The sequence below is a fragment of the Castor canadensis genome, chromosome 15 (assembly GCF_047511655.1).
Source record: "Castor canadensis chromosome 15, mCasCan1.hap1v2, whole genome shotgun sequence".
NCBI lineage: Eukaryota > Metazoa > Chordata > Mammalia > Rodentia > Castoridae > Castor > Castor canadensis.
The window spans coordinates 94,712,008-94,737,102 of record NC_133400.1 but is presented as its reverse complement, the minus strand read 5'-3'; the positions used below and the strand labels follow the sequence as shown (position 1 = coordinate 94,737,102).

General features: G+C 46.8%; 1 protein-coding gene across 7 annotated transcripts in view; it reads right to left on the bottom strand.

Annotated features, from left to right (window-relative positions):
- Positions 1-19,722: 19,722 nt before the first annotated feature.
- Positions 19,723-25,095, bottom strand: part of Larp4b (La ribonucleoprotein 4B) — a 91,939-nt gene continuing 86,566 nt past the window's right edge. For all 7 annotated transcript variants that reach the window (XM_074056762.1, XM_074056761.1, XM_074056760.1 and 4 more), the window contains 3 exons: positions 24,745-24,869; positions 24,545-24,653; positions 19,723-23,486 (listed from right to left, as the gene is read on the bottom strand). In XM_074056762.1, the coding sequence (XP_073912863.1) occupies positions 23,199-23,486; positions 24,545-24,653; positions 24,745-24,869 (522 nt within the window). In that variant the 3' untranslated portion in view covers positions 19,723-23,198. The remainder of the gene's footprint in view (positions 23,487-24,544; positions 24,654-24,744; positions 24,870-25,095) is intronic.

The following is a 25,095-nucleotide window of genomic DNA, read 5'->3' as shown; positions in this document are numbered from 1 at the left end:
GGAGAGGTGAGGTTCAAGCGGTAAAAGCACTTGTCTGGTAAGTGCAAGGCTCTGAGTTCAAGTCCCAATGCTGCCCCCGCCATTTTTTTTCTGCAGTACTGGGGATAAAAACCATGGCCTTGTGCACGCTAGGCAATTGCTCTACCACTGAGCTACATACTAGCCCTCACTTTTTAAAATGTGGATGTCTGAATGAACTCAGACAGCCTTTTAGGAGTCACTCATTTCCATGGACCTGCAGGTCACTGCTACTTGGTAGAGAGTAGTCCCCAAATAGTTGGCTCTTTTGGGTCCCCAGAAGGGGTGGAGTTTGCTGCCATGGTCAGCGCTGAATGACTGATGGCAATGATCAAGTGTGTCATTGCTGTTTTCTAGGTAACAGGGGACTCATTCTGAAGTCTAACGCCTTTCGTGTCTTTGCCATTGCCAGGGGAGAGGTGCGGTTTATATATGGTGAGGCGTGAGAAGGTGGAGGAGAGTCCTTCTCTTGAGGACCTTGGGACATTTCACAGAGTCCCTAGCGCTAAATCTCCAGCCACAGCACAAGGCTTGCTCGTTGTTGAGACAGGAGCATGCTGGGTTTAGGGGTGGTGAGCAGGGTGTAAATCCTGCAGCCTCCTGGGGTGGGGCCATGGGACCTTGTCAGCCACATGTAGACAGACCACCAATCCCACAGGTCCTTCCTGAGGGTTCAGTGAGATAGTATTTGAAAAAGAGCCCTGATGTGTCTGCCTGGCACTGAGAAACCAGGAGAGAGCCAGCAGGAAGACAAGAGCTGGGCTGCGCTGGGGCTGTTAGTGCAGACATGGTCCCTGATCCAGGTCTAAATGTGGTCCTGGCCTCACTTCCTCTTCAGCCTCAGGCAAGGTTGTCAGAATGACAGCCTTGTTACTTGGCCTGCCCTGGGGAATGTAGCGGCCTCTAACACACTGCCCGGTTATGCTTCCCTGAGGAGACACCGGAGGAATGAGCCTCGGCTGACCCTGGCAGCTCAGCAGGGGACCCTGCAGGACAAGATGCCCCCAAAGTCACCTGGGTAAGGACAGTCTCCGAGGAGAGGCCGAGGCAAAGGGCCCACCCTTCAAGCTCTCACCAGGAGCTCTAGTTTCTAAATGCAAATGTCTTTGCTTTTCTACATCTCAGTACAGCTCACCTGGCTCAAAGGTGTCAGAGCACAAATGATCTGTGGGCCCCCGGTTCCGATGCATGCGCTACTTCTTCAGCTGCAGAACCAGGCTTCCTGGACCTGGCCCAGGAAGCTGCAATGTAACAAGTTCTCCAAGGGATTTCAGTGCCGGGTCAAGTTTGACAGTCTGTGGCCTGGATTCAGCTTTTCTGCCTCCACTTTAATTCCGAAGAAACAGAGGTCAATTCCTGACAGTGGACCTGAGGTTTTACCTTGTATCTCTGAAGTCAGGAAAGCTCATCTATTCTCTGAGAAATCAAAGCAAGCAAACAAACTTGGCTGAGCTCTGCCCTGATCCTCCTGGCCTCAGGGGAGGCAGATCACATCTCTTGGATTATTTATAAATTAGGTTCGGTCCAGCCAATCTAAGCCATCTAAGCGCTCCTTCAAGGCCTGGCGGACAGCCAGAGATGCACTCAGAGCCTGCTCTGTGCACTCACCCATGGCTACAGTGGCGGTTAGAAGCCTGAAAAAACCTTTCCAGTTTTGGAAAGGCTGTTTTCAGCCTGTGCACACTGCACACTCTGGAGAACCAGGCTGCCCGGCTTCCACATGTATTCAAAAAATGGGAAAGCCTTCATTCCAAAGCTTCCTTCTACTAACTGTGGGCTCTCTTGCTGGCTGTGGCAGTAATCCAGCCCTGGCATTTTCTGTGCAATGCAAGGTTGATGTGTGGGACAGGTTCTTTTCAGCCACACCTTCTTGCTGCCTGGTGAGAAAAGGCTAGTGTTGGGCTGCCCTGAAAGCCAGCAGGATGGCTGGAAGGTGCTGTGGACACCTTGCTACTGGCCTTCATCCTGGCCCCTCCCCACCAGCCACTACTAGCCTGGGGGATTTCCTGGCCACAGGAAAAAGCTGCTGGATAAATGCCTTTGTTTATTTTTTTTCTTTTTTTGTGGTACTGGGGTTTGAACTCTGGGCCTGCACCTTGAGCCACTCCACCAGTCCTTTTTTGTGATGTTTTTTTCGAGATAGGGTCTTGCAAACTATTTGCCTGGGCTGACTTCTAACCATAATCCTCCCGATCTCTGCCTCCTGAGTAGCTAGGATTATAGGTGTGAGCCACTGGCTCCTCAGAATTCTTTTTTGGGGGCCATAGAGGAGTGTTTCTTATGATCCCAGGATGTCCCTGCTGGTCTGAGCACTAGCTTCTCACTGTCACAGTGCTGACACCAGGGTACCTTTTCTCCACTCTTCTTGGGAATGTTTCTTAAACTATTTGCACTTAAATGCCAATTCACCTCTGCTTGGTGGGGGATCCCCAACCTCAGCCACACCACATGTGGGCTCCGGGTGTGGGTTATTTCAGCTTCTCCCTGGCTTCTGGGTCAGCCCCTGGCAAGGACAACGGGCGGCCTGAGGACAGGACACAGTCATATAGCCACTTGGGGCAGCATTTAACAGGATCTGTGTGCTGAAGCCTAAGGGTGGGAGGGGCTTCATCTTGACAAGACCTTCTTGGGAGAGACTCAAGGATCTGCTGTCTGGATGCTGCCCTGGGGGAAGTGACAGAGAGTAAAGGAGAGTGAGAAAACAGAAGGGGATTGTGTGCTGGGACAAGGACTTTGTCCTGACAGTTTGATCTATAGCCCCCTCCACCAGTGAGGGGGAGAGAAAAGCAGGTGACTCTCACAGTAGATGAGGGTAGGGCGTGTCAGCTGTGCTGACACCACCTGGCCCAGCTGCTCAGAACCTGCAGGCCACATTTTCCCTGACCTTGGTTGATGGGGCTGCCTTCACTCCCACCTGGGGACAAACAACGCAGCAGGGACAGCTCCACGCATGGTTGGATGTGCTCTGGATTTGCCGGGGTGGGTACAGATCCAACCTGGCATCAAGCTGCAGGGTTAGTATCAAAGGACCTTCCCAAGTCCCAGGGCAGGGAGGAGAGATGAGTCACACCTTCCTACTTTGGAAAGAGAAATGTAACCAAGTGCTGCGTTCACCACTGAGTCAGTGCTCGGAAATGCCATTTTTAGAAGTGGCACTGAAGCTCTGCCAGTAAATCAGAATTTCCAGTGTTGAACTAGACTTTACAGAAGCCCAAATCCCAGGAGGCAGAGCCTGGGGGATGGACGGAGCCCACACAACACAAGGCCTATCACACAGGCCCTAGGTCCACAGCCCTCCTCCAACGGGACTCAACCCTGCTGCTCTGGAACTAGAGCCTACCACGCAAACAACCCTGGGAAGGTATGGAGGGGACAGATTAGGGTCTGCAGGGACAGGGCCCAGGTCTACAATCGGGAGGATCATGCTGCAATGTTACTTTGAGTTGTCACTAAGTCACCTGTGCTGTGTTGTCTTGAGGCAAAAAGGCCTCGCTCCCATTCTCTGTGTCTCTCTCTTGCTATTTCCATTTCTCTCTGCCTGTGTCTCTTTCTGTCTCTCCTTGTCTGCATCTCTCTTTCTCTTCTCTCTGACTCAGCATCTCTGATGAGCACATAACCAAATATGGCCACTTCCATATTTGCTGAGGGCAGTTCTCAGGGAAAATGCAGGTGTGTTAGATAGATGCACCATGTCTGGCCTTTCTGAGAAGGTGGCCCTAGACAGGGCCAAGGTGGGGTGGACGGCCTCTCTGGAGAGGGGCTGAGGCTGAAAGAGAATGGTGAGGGGAGTGGTCAGCTGGTTCGAGGGTGGTCCCTCCTGGGTGAGGCCTGTTCAGCCCCTTCTGGAATCTGTAATTCCCCCTCTGAGGGGCCTTGCTGCCCACACATGGTAGCACGAATACTCATTTAGTTCTTCCCTGGTCCCCATTATGACGTTTCTTTTTTTGTGGAGCTGGGGATTGAACTCAGGGCCTTGCATTTGCTAGGCAAACGCCCTTCCACTTAAGCCATGCTCTTAGTCCTTTTGCTTTTAGTTGTTTTTTTTTTTTTTTCAGATAGGGTCTCCGGCTAACTTTACCATGGTCCTCCTACCTCCCAAGTAGCTAGGATTATAGATGTGAGCCACCGCACCTGGCTTAGCTTTTTAGTGCATGCTTTCCTTAAGAAGCCATTTCTAAAGATCCAGAAAGTCGTTCTGTTTCCTCATTTGTCAGAGAGGCTGAGTGATATGCTGAGGTCACACACTGTTGAGAAGGTAGTGTCAGAACCTCAGCCTCTGTAGGTTTCTAAGGGAGGGGGAGCCTGCATGCACTGTGCACTTATGGCCTCCTAGGAACTGTAGGCTCTTGGGATTCAGCCCAAGAATCTGAGATCTGAGAGGTGCTTGTAAGTGCTCAAAGACGTAGTGTGAAAACAGGAGAAAGACCACGTTACCACTGTTTATTGCTTGTTGCACTGGTGGTACTTTCTTATGTGCCATTTTTCTTTCTGGTATTATATTGTCACTGGACAGCATTGCCCAGACCTTGAGGAAATAAGAATTATTCCTGACCAGGCGTGGGAGCACACCTGTAGTTCTAGTTACTTGAGAGGCTGGGGTGGGAGGACTGCTTGAGTTCATGAGTTTGAGACCAGCTTGGGCAACATTGCAAGACCCATCCCAAAACAACAACAAAAAAGCTTGAGTATTCTTGAACTAGAGGCCAGCCTTGGGTGAGAACTTGCCTGTTTGTTCAGCTTAGGTACATTTGTGCCAGAAAGCAGGGGGTCATATGGATACGAGGACCATCTGCCCACCCAAAGTGAGGCAGCCACAGTCCAGTGCAAACCTCACAAAAACCCCAGAGCAATTCCTGCTCAGCAGCCAGCCAGCTTCCTCTGGCCCTTTGCTTGGTCTGAATCCACTGTGACTGTCACCCTGGTGACACAAAGCTGCCTTCCATTCTTCCACAGAACAAGAAGGCAGGACGCACATGGTAACCCATCACTGATTTCTCCACCAGCATCACGGAATCTACTTGTTTTTGTGTGGTACTGGGGTTTGGACTCAGGGCCTACACCATGATTTTTAAATCATGTTTTTTTTTTTTTTTTTGAGATAGGGTCTCGAGGAACTATTTGCCCTGGCTGACTTTGAACCGCGATCCTCCTGATCTCTGCCTCCTGAGTAGCTTGGATTACAGGTGTGAATCACCAGCACCTGGCACAGGATCTACTCTTGAAGCTGAACGGATCCTAAGAGGCACCAACAGGCTGTATCCCTTGAACCAGCAAAAATCAGGACCAAACTGGCCAAGGAGTGACCAAGAGATGCTGTCCTTTCCTCGTCCTCTCAAAGTCACTGGGGTACCTGGTGGTGGTGGGCCAAGGTTGCAATGAGGATATGGTTAACATGGTCCAGCTGGGGCCATGGGCAGGATGGTGATGACGCTAACAGAAGATCTGAGTCACCCCTCATCCTTTGCCCTCCTCCTAAGTTCCCCAGGGCTTCGTCCTCACCAGCCCTTCAGAGATCACCTTCTGTACACACAGATGAGAAGCCAGGCCCTGATATAACATCCTACCAGCTTGCTCCCTGGTTAGCTCCTCTCTGTGCACTTTTGGGCTCTGTCCCCTGGCTTTCTGACTCACAGGAGCGGGTTTCTGAGTGATGCCTGGGAAAGGTTCTGCTTTCTGCTGCAGCACTGGAGAACTAAACCTGCCAGCACCCTCTCCTCGCTGCCAGATCCACATCATGCGTCTTTGCACCGTGGCAGGTCAATCCTGCATCATCTCAGGCGGGCGACCAACCGCTGCTTCCTGAACCGGCTTGTTCTCCTCTCCAGAGCCAAAGTGCTCATGGGAAAATCGGAGGACAATTTAATCACGACATCGCACAAAGCGCCCTCATTTTTTTTTCCAGTATGTTATTGCCTATCTCTTTTCTCCCCATTCTATGTTATTTACTCAGCCGATTAGCTTTAACGAGCACCTGGAGAGTAATTCAGCAAAACGTTAGAGGAATTCGCGGCTTGGTAAAAGAGGGAAAAGAATCTGCTGGCACTCCAGATAGATTGCGCTCAGGTGGCCTCTCCAGGAAACGCACCTGACGCCTCTGCGCACGCAGAGCCCCAAATGGAGCTGCATGAAGAAGCCACGTGTGCCAAATAGCCGTGACCTCCCACGGGGCTGGGGAGCCTCTGCTCCCTGTTGGTACACAGGGCAGCCGTGGAGGAAGCAAGTGAGGAAGGAGCTGAGTTTGGGGCATCTCAGGATGCAGTGTGGACCTCCTTTGTTGGTTCTCCCAATAAGGACGTGACACCAAAGACTTTACTAGATGGTCCTCAGAATTTTATCACAAAGTGAAATTTGGGTGGGAGGGCACACAGAGGGAAAAGAGGGGGAGGGAGGGGACATGAGGTTGGTGTCTTGCAGACTGAACGCCCGGCTGTTGGGCCACAGCACTGCCCGGCCCCCATGTGTGGGTTCCCAGTGGTCATCACATATGCCATCCAAGTAAAATGTGTGGTCACTGGCGATCCCTGGAGATGAGAGGCTCCGACAGGGGGTCTGCAGCCTACAGAGACCTGGAGAGGACACAGGACAGAAGGGCAGCCGAAGAGCAAACAGGAATGTGTCATATGACAGGACTGGGAATGCAGCCTTTCATCTGTAGTCTGGGATGATTCAAAGGGGCACCCCAATTGTAGGTAAAACCGCAGGGCTGGCGGCTCCTCCTTTGACAGGGATTTTCTGTCACCAGGTGCTTCTGCCCCTTTTGCAGAAACTGGACAGGGGCTGCCTGCCCCAGCCTGGGGCTGCTCCCAGGGCCTCTCCCCAACTGCTCAGCTCTCAGCAGAGAGAGGTCACTTCCCAGCCTCTGAACCATTTCTAACGGTTTGACCCTTAGTCAAAGGGAGAAGATGTCAACCTTCGGAGCACAGCTGAAATCACTGGCTTTGAAAGTCCGGATCATCTCAGACTCACTGTGCGCACTGGTCCAGCTCCTAAGAGATGTAGACTGCTGTGAGCATCCCTGATGCTGGCCTTAGAGCAACTCAAAAGAGCAAAGAGCTCTCAGGCCACAGTGCCAGTAAGGTGGTCGTTCTCACCTCCCACCATTGTCACTCTCCACTATAGCTCACAGAACACCTGCCACTCCACTGCTCTCCCAGGTCATCTTCAAAGGCGAGGCCAGCCCCGCGTCAGGGGAGAAGGACAGCCTCCAGTGTGGGATGACCTGAGAAGTCCTCAGAAGTGTCACCGCCTCAAAAGGACATCCACTAGGGAAGCCTGGCCACGCAGCGTCCGTGAGGAGACATGGGATCCAGCATCCTGGCAGTCTTTTGAGATGTGGTTCCTGCTGGGGCAAAAGTATTGTTCCTGGCTTTGTGACCAGCTCACCCTTCAGGCTGTGTTCCTGACCATCCCAGTGCACGGGAATCACAGGGACTTGTCTGAGTGCCTGTGGCTGGGATTTCCAGGGTTCCTGACCTGGCAGGTCTGGACCTGGCCCAAGACTGCATTCCTTGCTGTGCCCAGAGGATGCTGGACTAGCATGCAAGGCCTGGAAACAGTCCTGGTGTGCAGGAGAGGGAAGGAAGGATAAGGCGGGTTCAAGGTGAGGCGTGCCCATTGCTGACCTGCTGTAGGAACACATGGGCTGGCCCCACCAGGACCAGCTGGGTCAGACTTCCTGGAGGGAGCCCAGCACCCAACCAACAGTTCTGAAGTTATCCCAGGAGATTCTGAGCCACTTAGCTGCAGGCAGACCTGGAATTAGGCAAAACCAGGGAGGAAGTGCTGGGATGAGCCTGTGGCCTGGAGGTACAGGTGTGCCACAGGTACTTGCGGCTGCCACCCAGCCCTGGTGAGCATTCCTGCCCATGAGCAGGCTCTGAATGGATCTGGTTGGATCATGCTAACAATGACAGGTTAGTCAGCGGTAAAACTGAATGATCGTCCTGGGAGAACCATCGACAGTTCCTCGGAACTCCAGGGCAGAGGCTTCCAGGTGATTCTAGCGTACAGAGCCACAGGCGCACCTCAGACTGCAGGGCATCCGTCCTATTTTAGAAGACAGAAATAGCCCTGCCCCTTAGGGCTGTGGGTACAGAGACAGCTGTGGGTCCTGAGCCCTGATGCTCTGCCATATGGCTGCAGTGGCCAGAGTCTCTGCCCCACTCCCTGTTCCAGGTATTTACTTGGTGGGAGAGCTCTGATGGCCCAGTCTCCACTTCAACAGGTCACAGGTGCTTTGCCAACAAATGGCTGTTCCCGGGTCAAAAGTGACCACTTAGAAGGAGGTGTTTCTGTGCACATCAGGGCTTAGCCACCAATAGGCATAGCATGAATGAAAAATAGACCTATGAGGCTGGGCATGGTGGCTCATGTCTGTAATCCCAGCTATTCAGAAGGTGTAGATAGGATCTCAGTTCAAGGCCAGCCTGGGCAAAAAGTTAGAACTCCCCCATCTCAACCAATAGTTGGGCACGATGGCATGCACCTGTCATCCCAGCTGTGTGGGAAACAAAAATAAGATCACAGTCCAGCCTGGCCTGGGTAAAACCCTACCTGAAAAATAAGTAAAGCAAAAAGGGCTGAGGACCATGGTCAAGGGGTAAGAGCTTTTACCTAGCAAGAGTTTAATCCATAGTAGCGACCCCAGCAAACAGATACACGTTTTGGGATGCTGGAGAACCAGGGGTTTTACTCAGCGAAACAAGTGCTTTACCTTTGAGTCACACCCCCAGAACAGAAGCATTCTAAAATGCGCAATAATTATTTTCAAAAGTCTTTGGAAACCCCTCTGGCATTGTGTTTCGTGTCAAAGAATAAGTCTACGTCAAAATCAGCCAGGGTCGCTGGGTGATGACAGTCCCTTTCTCCTAGCACCTAAACACTCCAAAGAGATGAGTAAGTGGGATGAGCTGGGGTGGCATCAGACATGAGGATAATGTGTAGTGGATCTTAAAAGACGGAGTCAGAGTCACAGCTTTGTGTCCAGTGTCTGCTTGGTCCACTTGCTCTCTATAGCTTTGTCCTCTCAAAGCACACGACTCTCAGGGGAAAATGATGCAAGCCCCATGATTCGGACATTCAACCATATTTTTGCACAGTCCCTCACCCTTTCCCCTCAGTGCTCAGCTCCTAAGGAAGAGAACAAAACACCAGCACAGCCTGGGGGGCGGCGGTATCCACTGCTCTCTGTACACACGACTTAATACGGTAGTCAGAGGGTTTCCTGTTCAACTCTCACCATTCTGTAAGGTGAGCAGGGAGAACTGCCCAGGGGCGTCCTGAAGTCACGAAGGCTGGGGAGGCGACAGACTTGCCCTAAGTGTTCATGGGCTGTGGGCCACAGACATGGAGCAGCTTGGCTTTGGACCAGCTCTGAGGGGCGAGGAAAAAGAATTCAATGTGCAAAGACTGCTGTAGTTCTACGTGCTACCAATGAATAAGAAACTGAAAGAAATGCCATTTACGAACACATGAAAATGACCTTTCTACAGATAAATGTAACAAAAGATGTGTGCATCTTACGTCTTACAAAACATCACCAAGTATACGATTCAAGAATTTAATATTGTGCAGTCCAGACTGATAGATTCAATGCAACCTCAATTAAAATCCCAGCAGGGTAAAATCCCAGCATTTGGGAGGCTAGGCGGGATTGTGAGTTAGAGGCTAGTGTGGGCTGATAGCAAGACCCTGTCTCAATAAATTAAGTAAAATAATTTAAAAAATCTCAGCAGAGGTTTTTATAGAAATGATGAGCTGGCTCTAAAACTTATATGAGGCTGGGTGTGGTGGCTCATACCTGTAATCCCAGCTACTTGGAGGAGGTGGAGATTGGGATGATAGTTTGAGGCCAGCAGAGGCAACAAAGTTAGCAAGGCTCCATCTCAACAAACAAGCCAGGTGTGGTGGTACATCCCTGTAAGCCTAGCTACCCAGGAGGCACAGGTAACAGGATGTGGTCTGAGGCCAGCCTGGGCAAAAAGACCCTATCTAAAAAATAACCTAAAAGCAAAAAATAAATAAATAAAATAAAAAAGGCTTGAGAGAGTTTGCCTAGCAAGCATAAGGCCCTGAGTTCAAACTCTAGTACCAACCACAATAAAAAAAGAAGTTACATGTCATACAAGAGCCAAGAATAGTCAAAATAACCTTGAAAATGAAGAATAAAGTTGGAGACCACCTGCTTTTCAGCCACAGTCAACAAGTGTGGTTTTGGCGTGAGGACAGACACACAGACCAGCAGAACACAGTATTTAAGAAACATCACACATAAGCGATCAAAGGAGCTTCTACAAAGGTGCCGAAGTAACCCCCGGGGGAGAAAAATGTTGACAAATGAAGCTGGGTCCATTTGTTTCTCCTCTCAGAGAGCGAGATCACAGATTCGAATGTAACTGCTGACACTGTGAAACGCCTAGGAAAGAATGGCAGGAGATCTGGGAGGTCTTGAGTTTGGTAAAGAATTCACCAGAAATAAGAATTTTTTTGCTCTAAGAAAATGGCTACAAAAATGAGAAGCCAAGTGAGAGAAACTGCTTTAGATCCAACACCCATCAAAAGATTGCAGCTAGATTTCGTACAGATGTGGGTGTTGTTCGGACCCTGTGGCGGGCCCCCCATCTGCCCCTCATAACCCACGGGGATCCGGGGAACCAAGTTGTAAATTTTTTTTATAATTTTCTTATTGCTGTGCTGGGGGTGCATTGTGACAGTTACCAAAGTGCTTACACTGTATCATAGTTGAATTCACCCCTCCATCATTCTCCTTTATCCCCTCTCCCCCATTCCTGGAATGGGGGCAACAGGTCTCACTTTCCATTTTCATACATGAGTGCATAATATTCCACCACATTCACCCTCCTCCACCCTCCCTAGGTCCTGCCCTATCCTCGGGCCTGCCCAACAAAGAGCAGGTGGCGCTGATGTGTCCCAGCTGCAGTGAGTGCGCGATGGCTTGGGTTCCAGCGGGATAAACTGGGGAGTTGTGATGGCTGCAGTCCGAGGAGCCTCCAAAGAGCCCTCTCGAAGTTTCCACAAGGTTGCTGACAGAGGAGACATTCCACGGAAATCACAGCAAAGCTGCATTGGAAACTGGCTCGAATTTCTGTGCTTTTTAAACAAGAACAAAAAAGGAGGTCGCCCCACATCCTGGCTCGCGCAAATAAAGGACCAGCCTGGGGCGCCCTCTGGTGGCCTGGTCAGCTCAGTTCTGAACTGTACAATCCTTGTGTGGGGACCCTTGGAAATCTAGAGGTCTCTGCCCAGCTAAAGGTTCTGCCAGCACAAACTTGGCCAGTACAACCATGGTCCCAGTGAGTTGGGGAGACACTAGCTGTTCAAAGTGAAATGTGAGAACAAAACCCTCTGAGTGGCCAAAGATAGTGTATCTCAGAGTTCTTCCTAGTTCTACCCTCTGCAGTTAGCCAATTGCCATGCTGTCAAACACATAAGGAAGAAACCATGACAGTAAAGTGACTTGATTCACACCCCACATGGGCCTAGAACCCAAGGATGAGAAGTTATGGTCAAGGTCCCAAATCCACAGGGTACACCAGTAAGCAAAGAGAACCACAGGCTCCCAGGGGCATAGCTCCTGAATGTTCTTACCAAATGATAAAAAAAAAAAAAAACCCAAAACCACCCCCGACCCACCAAAAAACAGAGCTTCCACACATTGGGGGAAGTAGAACCTGGGCCACCTGTCATTTAGTCTTGTGCTGTCCAACATGGCAGCCACTGGCTACTGAGGCTTTGGACACCTGAAATGAAATGCAAACTATACCAAAGGCTTCGATTCCCTGTGGAAAAATGAATGTAAACTGTTACACCGATTATATGCTAACATAATCGTATTTGGAACATCCTGAGTTAAAGTGTTCACAATTCATTTCACTTGTTTCTTCCTATGTGCTTCTCTGGTTACCAGGGTGTTCACAGTTGCACACGGGACTCACGTTGTATAATCACAGGGCAGTAAGTAACCCAGACAGAGCTTAGCCCAAAGCTTTGGCTGCGTTTATTGAGCCTGAGGGGATCCTGGGCCAAATAACCATGGAGGGAGCAAGAGACTAGGCCTCCTGGTCTCTCTCTGCCTGTCTCTAGCACTTACCTGCCCCAGAGCCCTTCCTCAGCAAGGGATCACCCAGGATCGGCTGCACAGGACTGCGGTTTGCTTTGCTTGTGAGTTTCTATGTAGATGGCCACACTGAGAGCCGTGCTGCATGGCTCCCTGAAGGGACGTGAAGTGGCAGCAGTTGTGAGTGCACCGTGAGGAAGTCACACAGGCTCTTCAGCAGCTCCTCCATCCTGACAGCCCCTGGCTAACAGGGACCGGTGCGTCTGTGTGTCTAAGAAGAAGAGTGAGGTCCAAGTAGTTTCCCTGGCAGTGAAAAGGCATTTCTGTGATTGAAATGGCAGGCTGTGGGGATCCATTCATGAGCTTCAAATGTCATGAAGCACCATGTTGCTTTGGGCTCAACAGCATGATTTTATACAGGCCCAAGGAGTAGGGTGCCTTGACTTCAGCAGACAGAATCTTAGACTCCTTACACACGATGATGCTCTTTATTTGGAAAAAAATGGGTATATTAAAAATTACTCTGGTCAAAGACGCCACAGAATTTCACATTTCCAAATCTGAGAGCTATGGCTTCCAATGGACTAAATTTTTGCTGATGACATCACACCTTTCAGCTGTGGTTTACAGTGGCTTGAGCATTGCTTGTCTCCATTACGTCACAGGTATGTCTAGGCTACATGAGAGCCTCCCTTCCTCCCCCACCCCAAGGCTTGGGTCCCACATCTCTCATCTCAGCAAATTCCATAACCATCCCCACAGCCAGCTGCATAAGTGGGACATTGGGATTTAGCTTTGTCATCTCTTTCCTGCACTCTGGTGATCCCAGATCTCTCTCTGGGTGACTCTCCCATTTTTGGCTCCCTCTTCCACTTTATTTCCCATAAGGTAGCAAGAATGACCTTCTTAAAACATTGCTTCATCAGTATTTATTAAGAAAATATGATTAAAGACTTTTAATAAAGTTCTTGGCATTGGGGAAACAGCACTAACCAAAAAAGGCTCATTCATCTATCTATCTATCTATCTATCTGGATCTAAAAATCCCTGTCCTAAGGAAGTGTGCATCCTAGGGGTCCCACAGTCAATAAACAGGATAAATATAGTCTATTAGATGGTGATCAGCAGCATAAGGAAAAATCCAGAAAGCAAGCAACTACTTGCAAAGAGGGTAGCAGAATTCGGATAGAAGAGTCAGAAAAGGTGACACTGAGGAAAGGCTACAGGGAAGGGAAGGGAGGAGTGTCTTTGCAAGCCGAGAGGCTGGAAAGAGGGAGGCAGAGGCAAATGCACACAGGTAGAGAAGCCCCACGGTCAGGACTCTAGCTTTTAGGGAGTTCAGATCAGTGGGATGGCAAAGGACCATGTTGGCTGCTGAGCTGAGGAAAGGCTGAGGAGGATCACAGGAATAAACAGGGAGAAAAATGAAGAAGCTGATCCTGAGGCAGGGGAGCGTCTTGCAGCACCATCCATGGTGGCTTGGTAGGTAATGGGATTTGATGCTGTAGGGTGGGAGAGGAGTGCAGTCAAGGGCAAGTCCAAAGTTTGGGGCATGAGCACATGCAGGGACGGAGCTGTCATGGAATATACAAGGCTGCATCAGCCTTTCAGCTGTGGACATGGGAAGTGTGAGCTGCCTTTTGTACATCCGTGTGGAGACTGGAGGTTATGGGACAGGCTTGGCAATCATTAGACTGCGGTTCACACTTGCTCACCCCTGGGCCTAAAAGTGTTTGGGGCACAGCAAGCGAGGCACAGAGACAAGATGTCCATTCCAAGCCAGGGATGCTCCAAGCACTGGACAGAAGGGAGTATATAGTTGATAGATCTGTGGAATGCAGGTCAAAGGCAACTCAGCAAATAAATTAGAAACTTACATAGTGGTAAGTGCTACAGATACAATGAGACAGGGAACATGGCAGAGGGTAGAGGGGGTAGAAGAGCAGGGAATTGTTCCCAGCTAGGGAGCTGGTGTGTCTGAGGCTTTGAGACAGAGCAAGGTCACTGTGCAGGAGAGACAGGAAAAGGTAGTGTGGATGGAGAGGGGGAAAGTGGTCAGAGGTAAAGCCAGACCTGGGTGAGGGGCAGCTCATGTCTGAGGGACTCAAACTCTGCTTAGTAGTTGGACTTCACTGTACTGTGGGAACCGCTGGAGGATTTGAAGCAATGGAATGACCTGGCATGACTCATCACAACAAGGTCCTTGGGCTGCTGTAAAGACTGGAAACCGGATGAGACCAATTAGTGGCGCCTGTGCTGAACACGAGCAAAGGGAACCATATGGATGACTCATGGAGGTTGAGCTGCCAGGCCCTGCTGATGGACGAGAGGAAATGGGAAATCAGGATGGCTTGTATTTTAGCTTGAGTGACTGGGAAAGAGGTACCAGGTGAGATGGTGTCTTTGTGGGGAAGCAAGAGGAATCGAGGGCCCTATTTTGGATACATTAAATCTTGACAGTGTATTAACTGTCAAAGCAAGAAGTCAGACACAGCCTGGGATAGTAGGGCAAGCCACTACTATCTACTGTAGGGGTGGACAGTGGAGCGTACAGAGTGGACACGCTGGTTGCCCCTTCTTTCTTAACAACCTTGAATGCTTTGAGGGACTCTTCATGTTGCCATGTGCCTCAGGGGAAGCTGGCCCAGTCCAAGTTCCCATGATAGCCCTAACTGGTCCCATCAACAGTGACTAGTCCCAACTCTGGCCAACAAGATGTGACATTTTCCTTAGTTTTAAAAGCCACTCAAAAAGAAACTTTTCTTTTGTTATGCCTGCCTACAATACAATAGCACTTTAAAAAACAAAAAAACATGGTTTTGCCGTGTAGCCCAGTGGCCTTGAACTTGTGATTCTCCTATCTTGACCTCCTGCGTGCTGGGATTACAGACATGCACCACCATGTCCAACCTTGACAGCTATAGCCCCTTTGCTGTCTGCTGCAGAAGAAGCTGTCCTGATGGTGGCAGTGCACAGATGGCCCAGGAGAGAGCTCAGGTTCTTGACATCATCTTTGGGCCCTGCTTTCCTCTGCAGAGAGAAGACACGCTGTTGCTGGCCGTCCAGGCTGGGATTTATTTTGAGGCTGGGGGCACGTCTACTGCTTAGAAGCACTGTGACTAAAAACATGGAGCACAAAGTCAGTGCAGATGTAATGAGAGGCCACTGCAACAGTTAGCCACCAGACACCAGGAGAAGCCAGCAGTGAACCTTGACAGGCTGTGGCCAGTGCAGGAGGAAAGCCAGTGACACTGGACACAGGATGGGGCGGTAAGGCTGAGAGTATGAGGATCTGCAGTGCTAAAATGCTCTCCTCGGAATGGCCATCCCTTCATCTCTAGCTCTCAGGTGCCATCCTCAGTCCTCATCATGTTCACCTGCTGTAGTGGGAAAGTCTGGGAGCAGCGCTCATGTCCTCGTCTCTTCTGGGGAGCCTGTGTATAGCTGCCTCTGAGATAGAACCAGTCACTAACACCTGTCAGTGGGTCCTACCCTGTTCTGCTGCAACAAACAGGTCTGGGTGAGAATAGTTTGGTTCCACACCCTGGAACTGAAACACATCGCACCTTTTGCTACTGGGCAGTCTCAACAAAGACAGTTAAAATTTATTGGGTGATCATTCCAGGCACTGTGCTAGATATTTTACATGCATTATTTAATCTACTCTTCTGTATCTTTTAAAAAAAACCTATCGGGTACAAACAAACCTAATATAAAGTGCTTGAGCCAAAAACGGGCCTGTGGCACATATACCTGGAGACTCTGAAGGTAGTTCTGGCATGAGACTAGTTCGATTCTGGAGTTTGTGACGTCACTGAATCCATTCTTGGCAATTCCTGAAGCTCTGTCCAGGGCTGTGGCTTATGTTCAGACAGCTGCCTTCCTGTAATTCTCAGTTCAGTTCTCATCTTAACCCAGACCATCCAAAGGAAGAGGGAGGGCCTTTTCAGTAGTTCCCACAGGTGATTCTTCCAGAAGCTCCACAGTCTTCTTGTATCTCTCTGACCTGCACTTGATTTCAGGTCCTCCCTAAACCAATCACAGTGGCTACATAGGAACGAGATGCCTGTGGCTTGGGATCAAACTGTCCAAACCACCTGAGAATGGTCAATGGACAAAATTTCTCAAAGAGCTTGCACAGTGTAGGCTGGGGCTCAGAGCAAAAGTGTTGGGAGGCCACGTGGAGTAAAGGCGTTCACTGCGTCTTCTGAAAGCTTCAGATAGAAGGCATTGTTATAATCCCATTGGAAAAATAAGAAAGCAGGTTTAGAGGTTTAAAAGCTTGCTCAAGGTGACTTGTGAGCAGAGGACACCTCAAGGCTGTATCCGGGACAGCGCACTCCAGAAAAGGTAACTTGGTGGGCATAGAGCACTGCCCCCTTCTTTTTCCATAAGAGTTTCTAATTAAGATCAAGAATCAGCAAATTATAATGTTCAGCAAGGCAAGGAAAAGAAACAGAATAGCAAGAAACAGGAGTAAGTGGAGAGTAAATAATAAAATGACAGACGTGGCCCTAATATAAATAATTACTCTAAGACAGAAGTTTGCAAAGTGAACTTATAAACAACCCCAATTATGTGCCATATTCAAACAACTCACTTCAAATATAATATAGGTGAGTTGAAAGTAAAAAGGATGGAAAATGGTGTATCATACAAACATTAGTGAAAAGCAAAAAGCAGAAATGGGTATATTAATATCAAATAAAGTAAAACTTTAGAGCAAAGAAAATCAGTAATAGGAAGACAACAGGATGACCTCCAAACACCTGGAAGAAGCACACTTCTAAATAATATGAATCAAAGAAGACATTTCAAAGGAAACTTAAATAGCAAACAGAGAAACAGACATATCTGTCATTACAGCTAGGGACTTCAACACCCCACTCACAGCAAGTAACAAAACGAGACAGAAAGTCAGCAAGGCGACAGAAGTGAGCAACTTGCTCCACCAAGAGGATGTGACATTTATAGAACATTTACCAATCTTACCAGAATCATAAAACAAACCTTAAAACATTCCTGTAAACTGAAATTACAGGGTATTCTCTAGACACAATGAAATCACCTTAGAAATAGTAACAGGAAGACAACAGCACAGTCCCCAAACTTGTCCAATTACAGTAATCATTTGGAGCCTTAAAAAAATTTGTAGGCCTTTAATCTCAGGTCAGTTGGCCTGGGATGGCTGGAGTCGGAGACTGGTTTTTAACAAGCATTATTCCTACCGCCATGCAGACGTGCACAGCTCTCTTCTGATGCGGTAGTTAGGGAAAAACTCCTTCAGACTGATGACAAGCCACCCTCAGAGTTGATCCACTTTACTTATCAACACCCCACATCTTTGCACAGCAGGTTATAGAAAGCCTTTCCCACACTACATGTAAAGGACCATACATTAAATCCAGGGGTCCATTTGTTCAACAGACCTAGGTTTTTCAGCTATGGAAGGAAAACCCAGAATTGCACTAAACCAAGTTATGTGTGGGCCCTGGCCTACATAGCAGGGCTGTCTCCTAGAGGCCTCTTTTCCTCAGTCCCAAGGCCTGGCAGTCAGGTTTCCTCTATTGCAGATCGTCATTCCTCAGTTCCAGAAACTCTGTGAAAAGTCCTGGCAACCCTCAGTGGGTTCAGCTGACCATCTTCTATGGTATGTTCTCCTGCTCAAACAGCAGGACTACCCAGATTACCTGGCCAGGACCAGGCTCCTTTCACCCCCTATCCCCACCCCCTGCCCTGATCCTGACCACCTCAGCTCTAGGAGGGCTGGGCTCAGCCTATTGGCTAGCCCTCCAGCTGAGCATGTGCTCCGTGCTCACTCCTTGTGAGAGCACAAGTCTCATAACTCATGGGAAACCAAAGAGAGCAATCTCTGGGCAGGTAAACTAAACACTCCTGTTGTACCCTTCCTTCTTTGATTTACCTTCCCATGGCTCCATGGTGAATCAGAAATATAGGACATCAAAGAAAAAACCACAAGGCGACTTTAACTAAACTAACAGTTTATATGGTTCAGAAATGGCTCGTATGCAATCAGGACCAGTAATAGATGGCAATCTGCTGGTGGTATTTCTTCAGTTGTATCCAACAATTTACAGAAACAGGATGCCAGCATTATTAAAGGATGTGGACAGGGCTGGGAGCGTGGCTCATGTGTCAGCGTGCTTGCCTAGCAAGTGAGAGGCTCCAAGTTCAAAACCCAGTAGCGCGCGCACACACACACACACACACACACACACACACACCCCTACATCTGAACACACAAATGTGGATGTTTCAAGGAACAGACTGCATTCAATTTTAAACTTCCACGTTGGGAGAAAAAGGATTCAAACATTAAGACTTGGTTCTTGCACATCTCCCACAGCCATGAAAAGGCTGGCTTTTCTGTTGGCCTAGACCAACCCAGCCTCAGCACTGTCACTGGCCATGCCTAGCAGCAAATCTACAGTTATGACCATTTCAAGCCACTAAGTTCTGGGGTGGCATTTTATGTATCGATATCAAATCAAAACCACACCCTATTTCTTTCTAAATTTCTGAGGCAAGAGCTGTGCACAGAGAACACGCATTTGATGAGCATCTACTGTGTTGCAGACCTTGTATGAAGAATAGATGTGATGGTGACTCAGATGGGTGTAATTCCTGCCTTTGGGGAGCACAATGAATTGCGAATGACAAGTCTGTAAAGGAAATGCTCAGATACACAGACTGCCGGGAGAATTAAATGTTATGCCTGCCAGTATAGAAGCAAAAATAAAGACAGAAAATAGAGCTCAGATAAAGACCCAGGCATATGGAGGTAGTGACTCTCAAGTAACAAGTGGCACTACAAATCAGAGGACAGACAAGGAACTAATTAGTAAAGGACACTGGAAAAAGAAACCTCCTATATGGCAAAAAATTAAAATTGAGTTCCTACCTCAGACCACACATATACACTAGACCAAAATTTCCACTGGATTAAAACACAAATATATGTAAAATATGACTCTGGAATAGGGAAAGACTTCTTAAACAAGATCAAGACTCACCACAAAGGAGATGGACTGGTCTAAGTTGTACTACCTAGTAACTGAAAACAAAAACTCCAAAACAAAGAAAGTCACAACAGGTACTTCAATAAAAAGATAACCCAGTAGAAAAATGGATAAAGGGTATGAGAAGGCAATTCACAGAAGAGGAAAATCAGTTAACCAACATCTGACTCAGATCAGTTGCCCACTAAAATCAGTAACGAAGAACTCTTCCCATCTTCAGCTCTTTGCAGGCAGCGCTGTTGCTTATGCGTTAGCTACCCTGCCCTTGAGATCCAACTTGTTTATGACCTGAAAACCACAGTGATTCAACATCAACTCCACTAACTGTAGATGTCAGGAGAAATATCACAATTCTAATAAAAGAAATAAAAAATCCTGATCCAGGGACATTTATCTTTGTGGTAAAACTCGGGTGTAACGACTACATGCATGAACACTGATCCTATCATGAGAGGGAATTCTTACACTGTGGTTGACTGACAGGCGGGGTTGGGAAACCTTTACAACTCAAACTACATTTGGCACTTGTGTATTTTCCTCTTGCACACCGATGGAAAGAGACAAAAAAAAAATCATTTTAAAAATATAGATTCTTGAAGAAAATTTTAATTTAAAAAATCAAAAGATAAATTGAACAGTGCCTAAATCTTTATTTTTCATAACCTACATTTTTTCCAAATTAGACAGTTTTACACTGAATGACACAAAAGGAAACTTAAATTACCAATAGTTTACACGTAAGCTTGATTCCAGTCTTAATGAAAAGAAGTAGAACAAAAACAAAAACCTTCAAGAAAGCTTCCACATGACACTCCCATTCTGTGACTTGGCAGCTGTTAGTGCTTCTGGAATCTTCGATTGTCTGCTGCTTTGTGTGTAACAGGCTACAAAGCACACAAACCCACAACTACAGCTCACTGAAGGGGATACAAAGACAGGTATGCACCATTTGTCACCTGCTGTGATACACTGAACCAGTTTTTAAATGTAAACTGCAGAAATCCTGACTAATACAGCAACATAAGACTTTTTGCCACCCAGCAGTGGCACCAGTGATGCAGTGACAGGAGGGACTGCTCAGAGACATCATGACACCAACTTTTAAAGAGAGCAATTACTCGCAATTCATGTCTGGTGAAACAGAGCCAGATTCTTATTCCTATATTTCCAAAGGATAAGTATCATCACACAACTTTACAAGTTAAAATGTCATTTGTGACTACTGTGTCTCTGATTCTATAAACTGAGACACTAGAAGGAATGAGTAAATTAAAAAAATGTATGAAAACCACAAATCATTAGCTGTATATGACATAGCAACAGTCCACATGCACCCTCACAGCTTCCTATTATGATAACTCCTTTTTCTGAGCGGAAAAATCGCCAAGAATTATCAGAAAGGTTTTTTTTTGGACATTATATAGCTATTTGGCATATCATCTATGCGTAATTAAAAAGAGTGCTATAAATATCACATCTGAGCAAGTGTCAGTTCTCAATGCCAGATGGTCACTGGCTAAGCAGTAATTACAGTGTCCTGACTTGTCCAGACGGCAGCAGCACTCACCAAACAGCACTCTCACTATGCCACGTGCCCACTGGCTCCTGTGCAGCTGCTGAGCTTTACATACTTCCAGCCGACAGATACAGTGAGTGACCAGAGCTGGCCCTACCCACACACGTCTGCAATGCTTGCTTCCTGGGGAAAGGATTTCTCATTAAAAACCATGGACTTACCCTATGAGCATTGTGATTTGAGAATGAGGATGGCTGTCAATGTGTTGGCCCCTCCTCCAGCAAAATGTGGTATGAAGGACCCTCCAGCTTTAGTTTGGGTTTTAAGAGATTATTTCTGACTTTTATTTTATGTCAGTGAGCTGACAATTACAAGGAAATTTAATTCCCATGTTCCTTTAACAGGCATTTAGAACATACTAGCACTATGTGTAATTCTGTGTATCTGAATAATGGCAATTGCTCTGAAGGAAATGGTCACATACATCAGACATGTTTTCCTCTGGCAGGATAAATTAAATCACACTTAGCAATATATGATTTTAATTAGTAGATTATTTTTTACTTTCATTTGAAGATCCTGCCAGTTTCTACTTTCCAAATTGTAGTTCAAGCCCCTTTCACATTAGATATGATTAGTATGCATTTACATACTTGAAGTCATGAGCACATTAAAGGCTTTAATAATACTCTCCATTTCCCTTTTGCAGCAGAGGCAGAATCAGTTCAACACACCAGTATAAGAGAAAAAAAAAATAACCTCAACAAATTAAAATAATGTTCAAACCACAACATTTAGTTTATCTACATCCAGGTCAACAGCAACATTTATAATATATCAATAATTTTTATCAGATTTTTCTCTGTAGGGTACCTTTTTAATATGTTCTGATTATTTACAACTGTACAAGCAAAGCACACTCCCAAGTGCACATATTTAATACAGTATCGACTATTTGCATTTACAGGATTTTTCAACAATCTGAAAAAAGATCAACTGTTGAAGATCTGTAAGGTATATTACAAAAACTACTGCTAGTTCTTGTACTACAGTATGCTTACTCAGCAATCTAACAACAAGAGATCCACACGGTAACTGAGTAACTCTGATCCACTCCTGCCAACCAGGGGCCGGGCTCCATGAGCTCTAAGCTGTCTTATACAAAAGTTAAGGCAAAGTCATTTTCAAGTTTAAATAAAATTCAAGTCTTTAAATATTGGATGGAAATAATTTTTCTTCTAAAAACCCCTCAGTCTTGTTACATAACATTTTGTGGGATAAACTGTATGGTTACATTTAGCAGGAAATATTTTAACGTCTGCTGCTTAGAATACTTAAAGAAAAATGTTAGGCATTTTAAAACAAAATAATTTATATTTAACTTTATTATAAACTTGCTAACTTTAGTGCATCCTTGTTCTTCAGAAGTGTAGCACTTCTAGAAGTAAATCAATGAGACCCTCACCTTGGAGGTAAAAGACCAGCAATTTCTGTCCTTCACCAGCCAAAGAGGGGGAACACCACCAACACCATTCTCTCACGGTTACATACTTTTAAATCCATGTGCCGGTGCAGAGGTACAAGAAGATGTCCACATGGAGCTGACTAAGATGTGGACTCTCCAACAAGAGTGCTTGGGGAACATGGACAGAAATGTGCATGGAGCAGGCGCATAGGCCAGGAGCCAGGCAGCCAGCTCACAGGGTTCAAAACAACATCATGGTACAACTTCATGGTATCTTTGTCAGTGGGCAACAAAGCTTATATTTTCACTTAGGTTCTATTCACAATGTGCTTTAAATTTATTTTACATATAGCCACTTGAAACTGGAGTGAGAAGCTGGTTACCTGCTTGCAGTACATTAAAACTCAAAGGTTTCTTCAGATCTTTTCTAAGGTGCTCTCTGCAGGTTTATTCTGCCCACTAGATCAAAACAGGACTATATATATATACATATATCTTTTTGTGTGTTTAAAGCTAGAATCACCTGTTAAGGGTTTAGATGAAAACCCAGCTCCTATGCCATTATGTTGGTGCCCTGAAACTATCAGCCCCTTCCGCTGTGAGGTTGAGGGTGCCCCTGCCAGCACCATTAGCCCTCATCTATCTGTTGGGACACCTAAACATATGCACTTGCAGACCAGTTATTTTATTAACAACAACAAAAAAAAAAAGTAGCATAGTTCCCTTAATTTAGAAAATCTCTATATATAGTTGCATTCAGAGCCACATGGAGGCTTAATAAAAAATATCAATTTGTTAGGATAAATGCATTTTCTATCCTGAAAAAAAAAATCAGACTTATGCATCACCTCCAGTTAAGCACCAACCTAAAATAAGGTTTATATCAATTAAATCCTGAAAAATAGATTTTTTTTTCAAGAGGGGAAAAATCCAACTCACAGAAGAAAACTAACTTGCAGGCATCCCACAGGCCTCTCAGACACTGCAAGCTCCTAACCAGCAACTCATTCTGTACTGCGTAGGGAGAGTTTTGTGTGTGGTGAGTATAGCTCTTTGTGACCCCTCCTCCCAGGCATCCGGTTTTCACTGAGGAGACTTGGGGGGAGTGTTCTGTTCTCTGTTGAGACGCTTCCCAACAGCTGAGGGTGAGGGTCGGCGCCCAGGCTGCCTCCTCTGATCTTTGGGAGCTCCAGGAGTGGACTTGAGCGCAGGGGACTCCCTGTATCTCTCCACAGGCTCAGGGAGCTTCTTTTCTTCCTTCCCACAACTGACAGTGTTTGGCTTTTGTTCTTTTTGGGGTTGCAATGGGGAGGAAGGAGGCTCTTTACTCGTTCTCTGACAAATCTCTGCATAACTGGGCTTCCGCAATTCCTAGAAACAGACAAACGTGAGATTACACATGAAGTGATGGGGTCATGGCTACTTATTTAAAGAGTTTATAAAACTTTTTCCTGCACCATAATTTTCCCACCAGGATAGTACAGAAATGCCTTTTAAAAATGGGTAACATTAGGCTAGAGGTGTCGCTCAAATAGTAGAGTGGCTTGCCTTGCAAGAGTGAAGCACTGAGTTCAAACCCCAGTACCAATACCTCCCCTGCAAAAGCCAAAAACATAAAACCATTTACTAATGATAATTTTAATCCTTTTTTTTTTTCCCTTTTTTTGTTGTACTGGAGTTTGAACTCAGAGCCTCATGCTTGCCAGGCAGACACACTACCCTCTGAGTCACTTGGTCGATCCTTTTTTGCGTTGCGTATTTTTGAGAGGGCCTCATGAACTATCTGCCCAGAGTAGCTTTGAATCTCAATCCTCCCGATCTCTACACCTCCTGTGTAGCGAGGATTACAGATGTGAGCCACTGGCAGCTCCACTAAAAAATCTTTAAAGACTCAACCAAGTGGGCTCAAGGCTTCACTCTCAAATAAAAAGGCAACAGATAAAGACCAAGCTGAAGATGCAAATCAGAGTAAGAGAAAGAGACTAGATTTACCAAAGATGGAAACTACAGACAAGAAGAACCACTGGGATTTAAACTTGCTGGGTCCACAGGGTAACAGGTCACCAATCTTGTTCTTCCTGGCTGTTCTGTTTAATTCATTATCACACATGACACATACTTAGTAATGGCTGAATTGATCACAAATTCTATCGAGTAACAGGAGTATGAACTTGTTACTATTCAAGAAACCTCCAGCAACCCACATTGAAATAAACAGAAGGACTCCAAGGTTGTGGTAAAGAGAAAAAAATTAGAGTAATCAGTATATAATTATTTGTACCAAAGCAACAATACCCATGACACAAATAAAAACCCATAAAATTAGATTTGATTAAAAATGAGATGATGCAAGACAGTACCACGTCTTTTTGCCATAGGAAGCCCTGTGACTCCCCTGCTATAGAGGAAGACAGGAGCAAGGTACTCACTGTGGCAGCTCCATTCACTTGCACCGATTTACATGCGGTTGTAGTAAGGGTAGAAGGGAGTCTGTCCACACTGTGGTTTTCCCTCTGCTTCTCTACCACCTTGGGATCCCTGTAAAAATGCCACCAATATGTAAATCTCACACAACATTACTGGTCACTCCAATTAATACATAGCAGAACATTGGTGGAACAATACTCACTCGGGTAAATGGGCCGGGGAAGGGGATCGTTCATACGCTGCTGTTACAGCACAGGAAGCTGGCACAGAGGGCTCTCTGGGGACGACGACAGGAATGGTGTTCGTACTTGCATCTGTACTGAGGCTCTGAAAATCGTCAAAGTAACAATTTATGATAGGGTAATGAAGCATTTGTCAGACCTTTGCCTTTGCCAAAGGAGGTAAGGGTCTAACTAATACAAGTATGGACAGCACAAACACATCTTCAGAGGTTGCTTCCCGTCTTTCTGTTGGATACACAGGAGGGCTGTCTCTGACCATGCTGGATGGAACTGTGTCTACTTTCCCCCAGGAGAACAGAGTAAAACTAGTG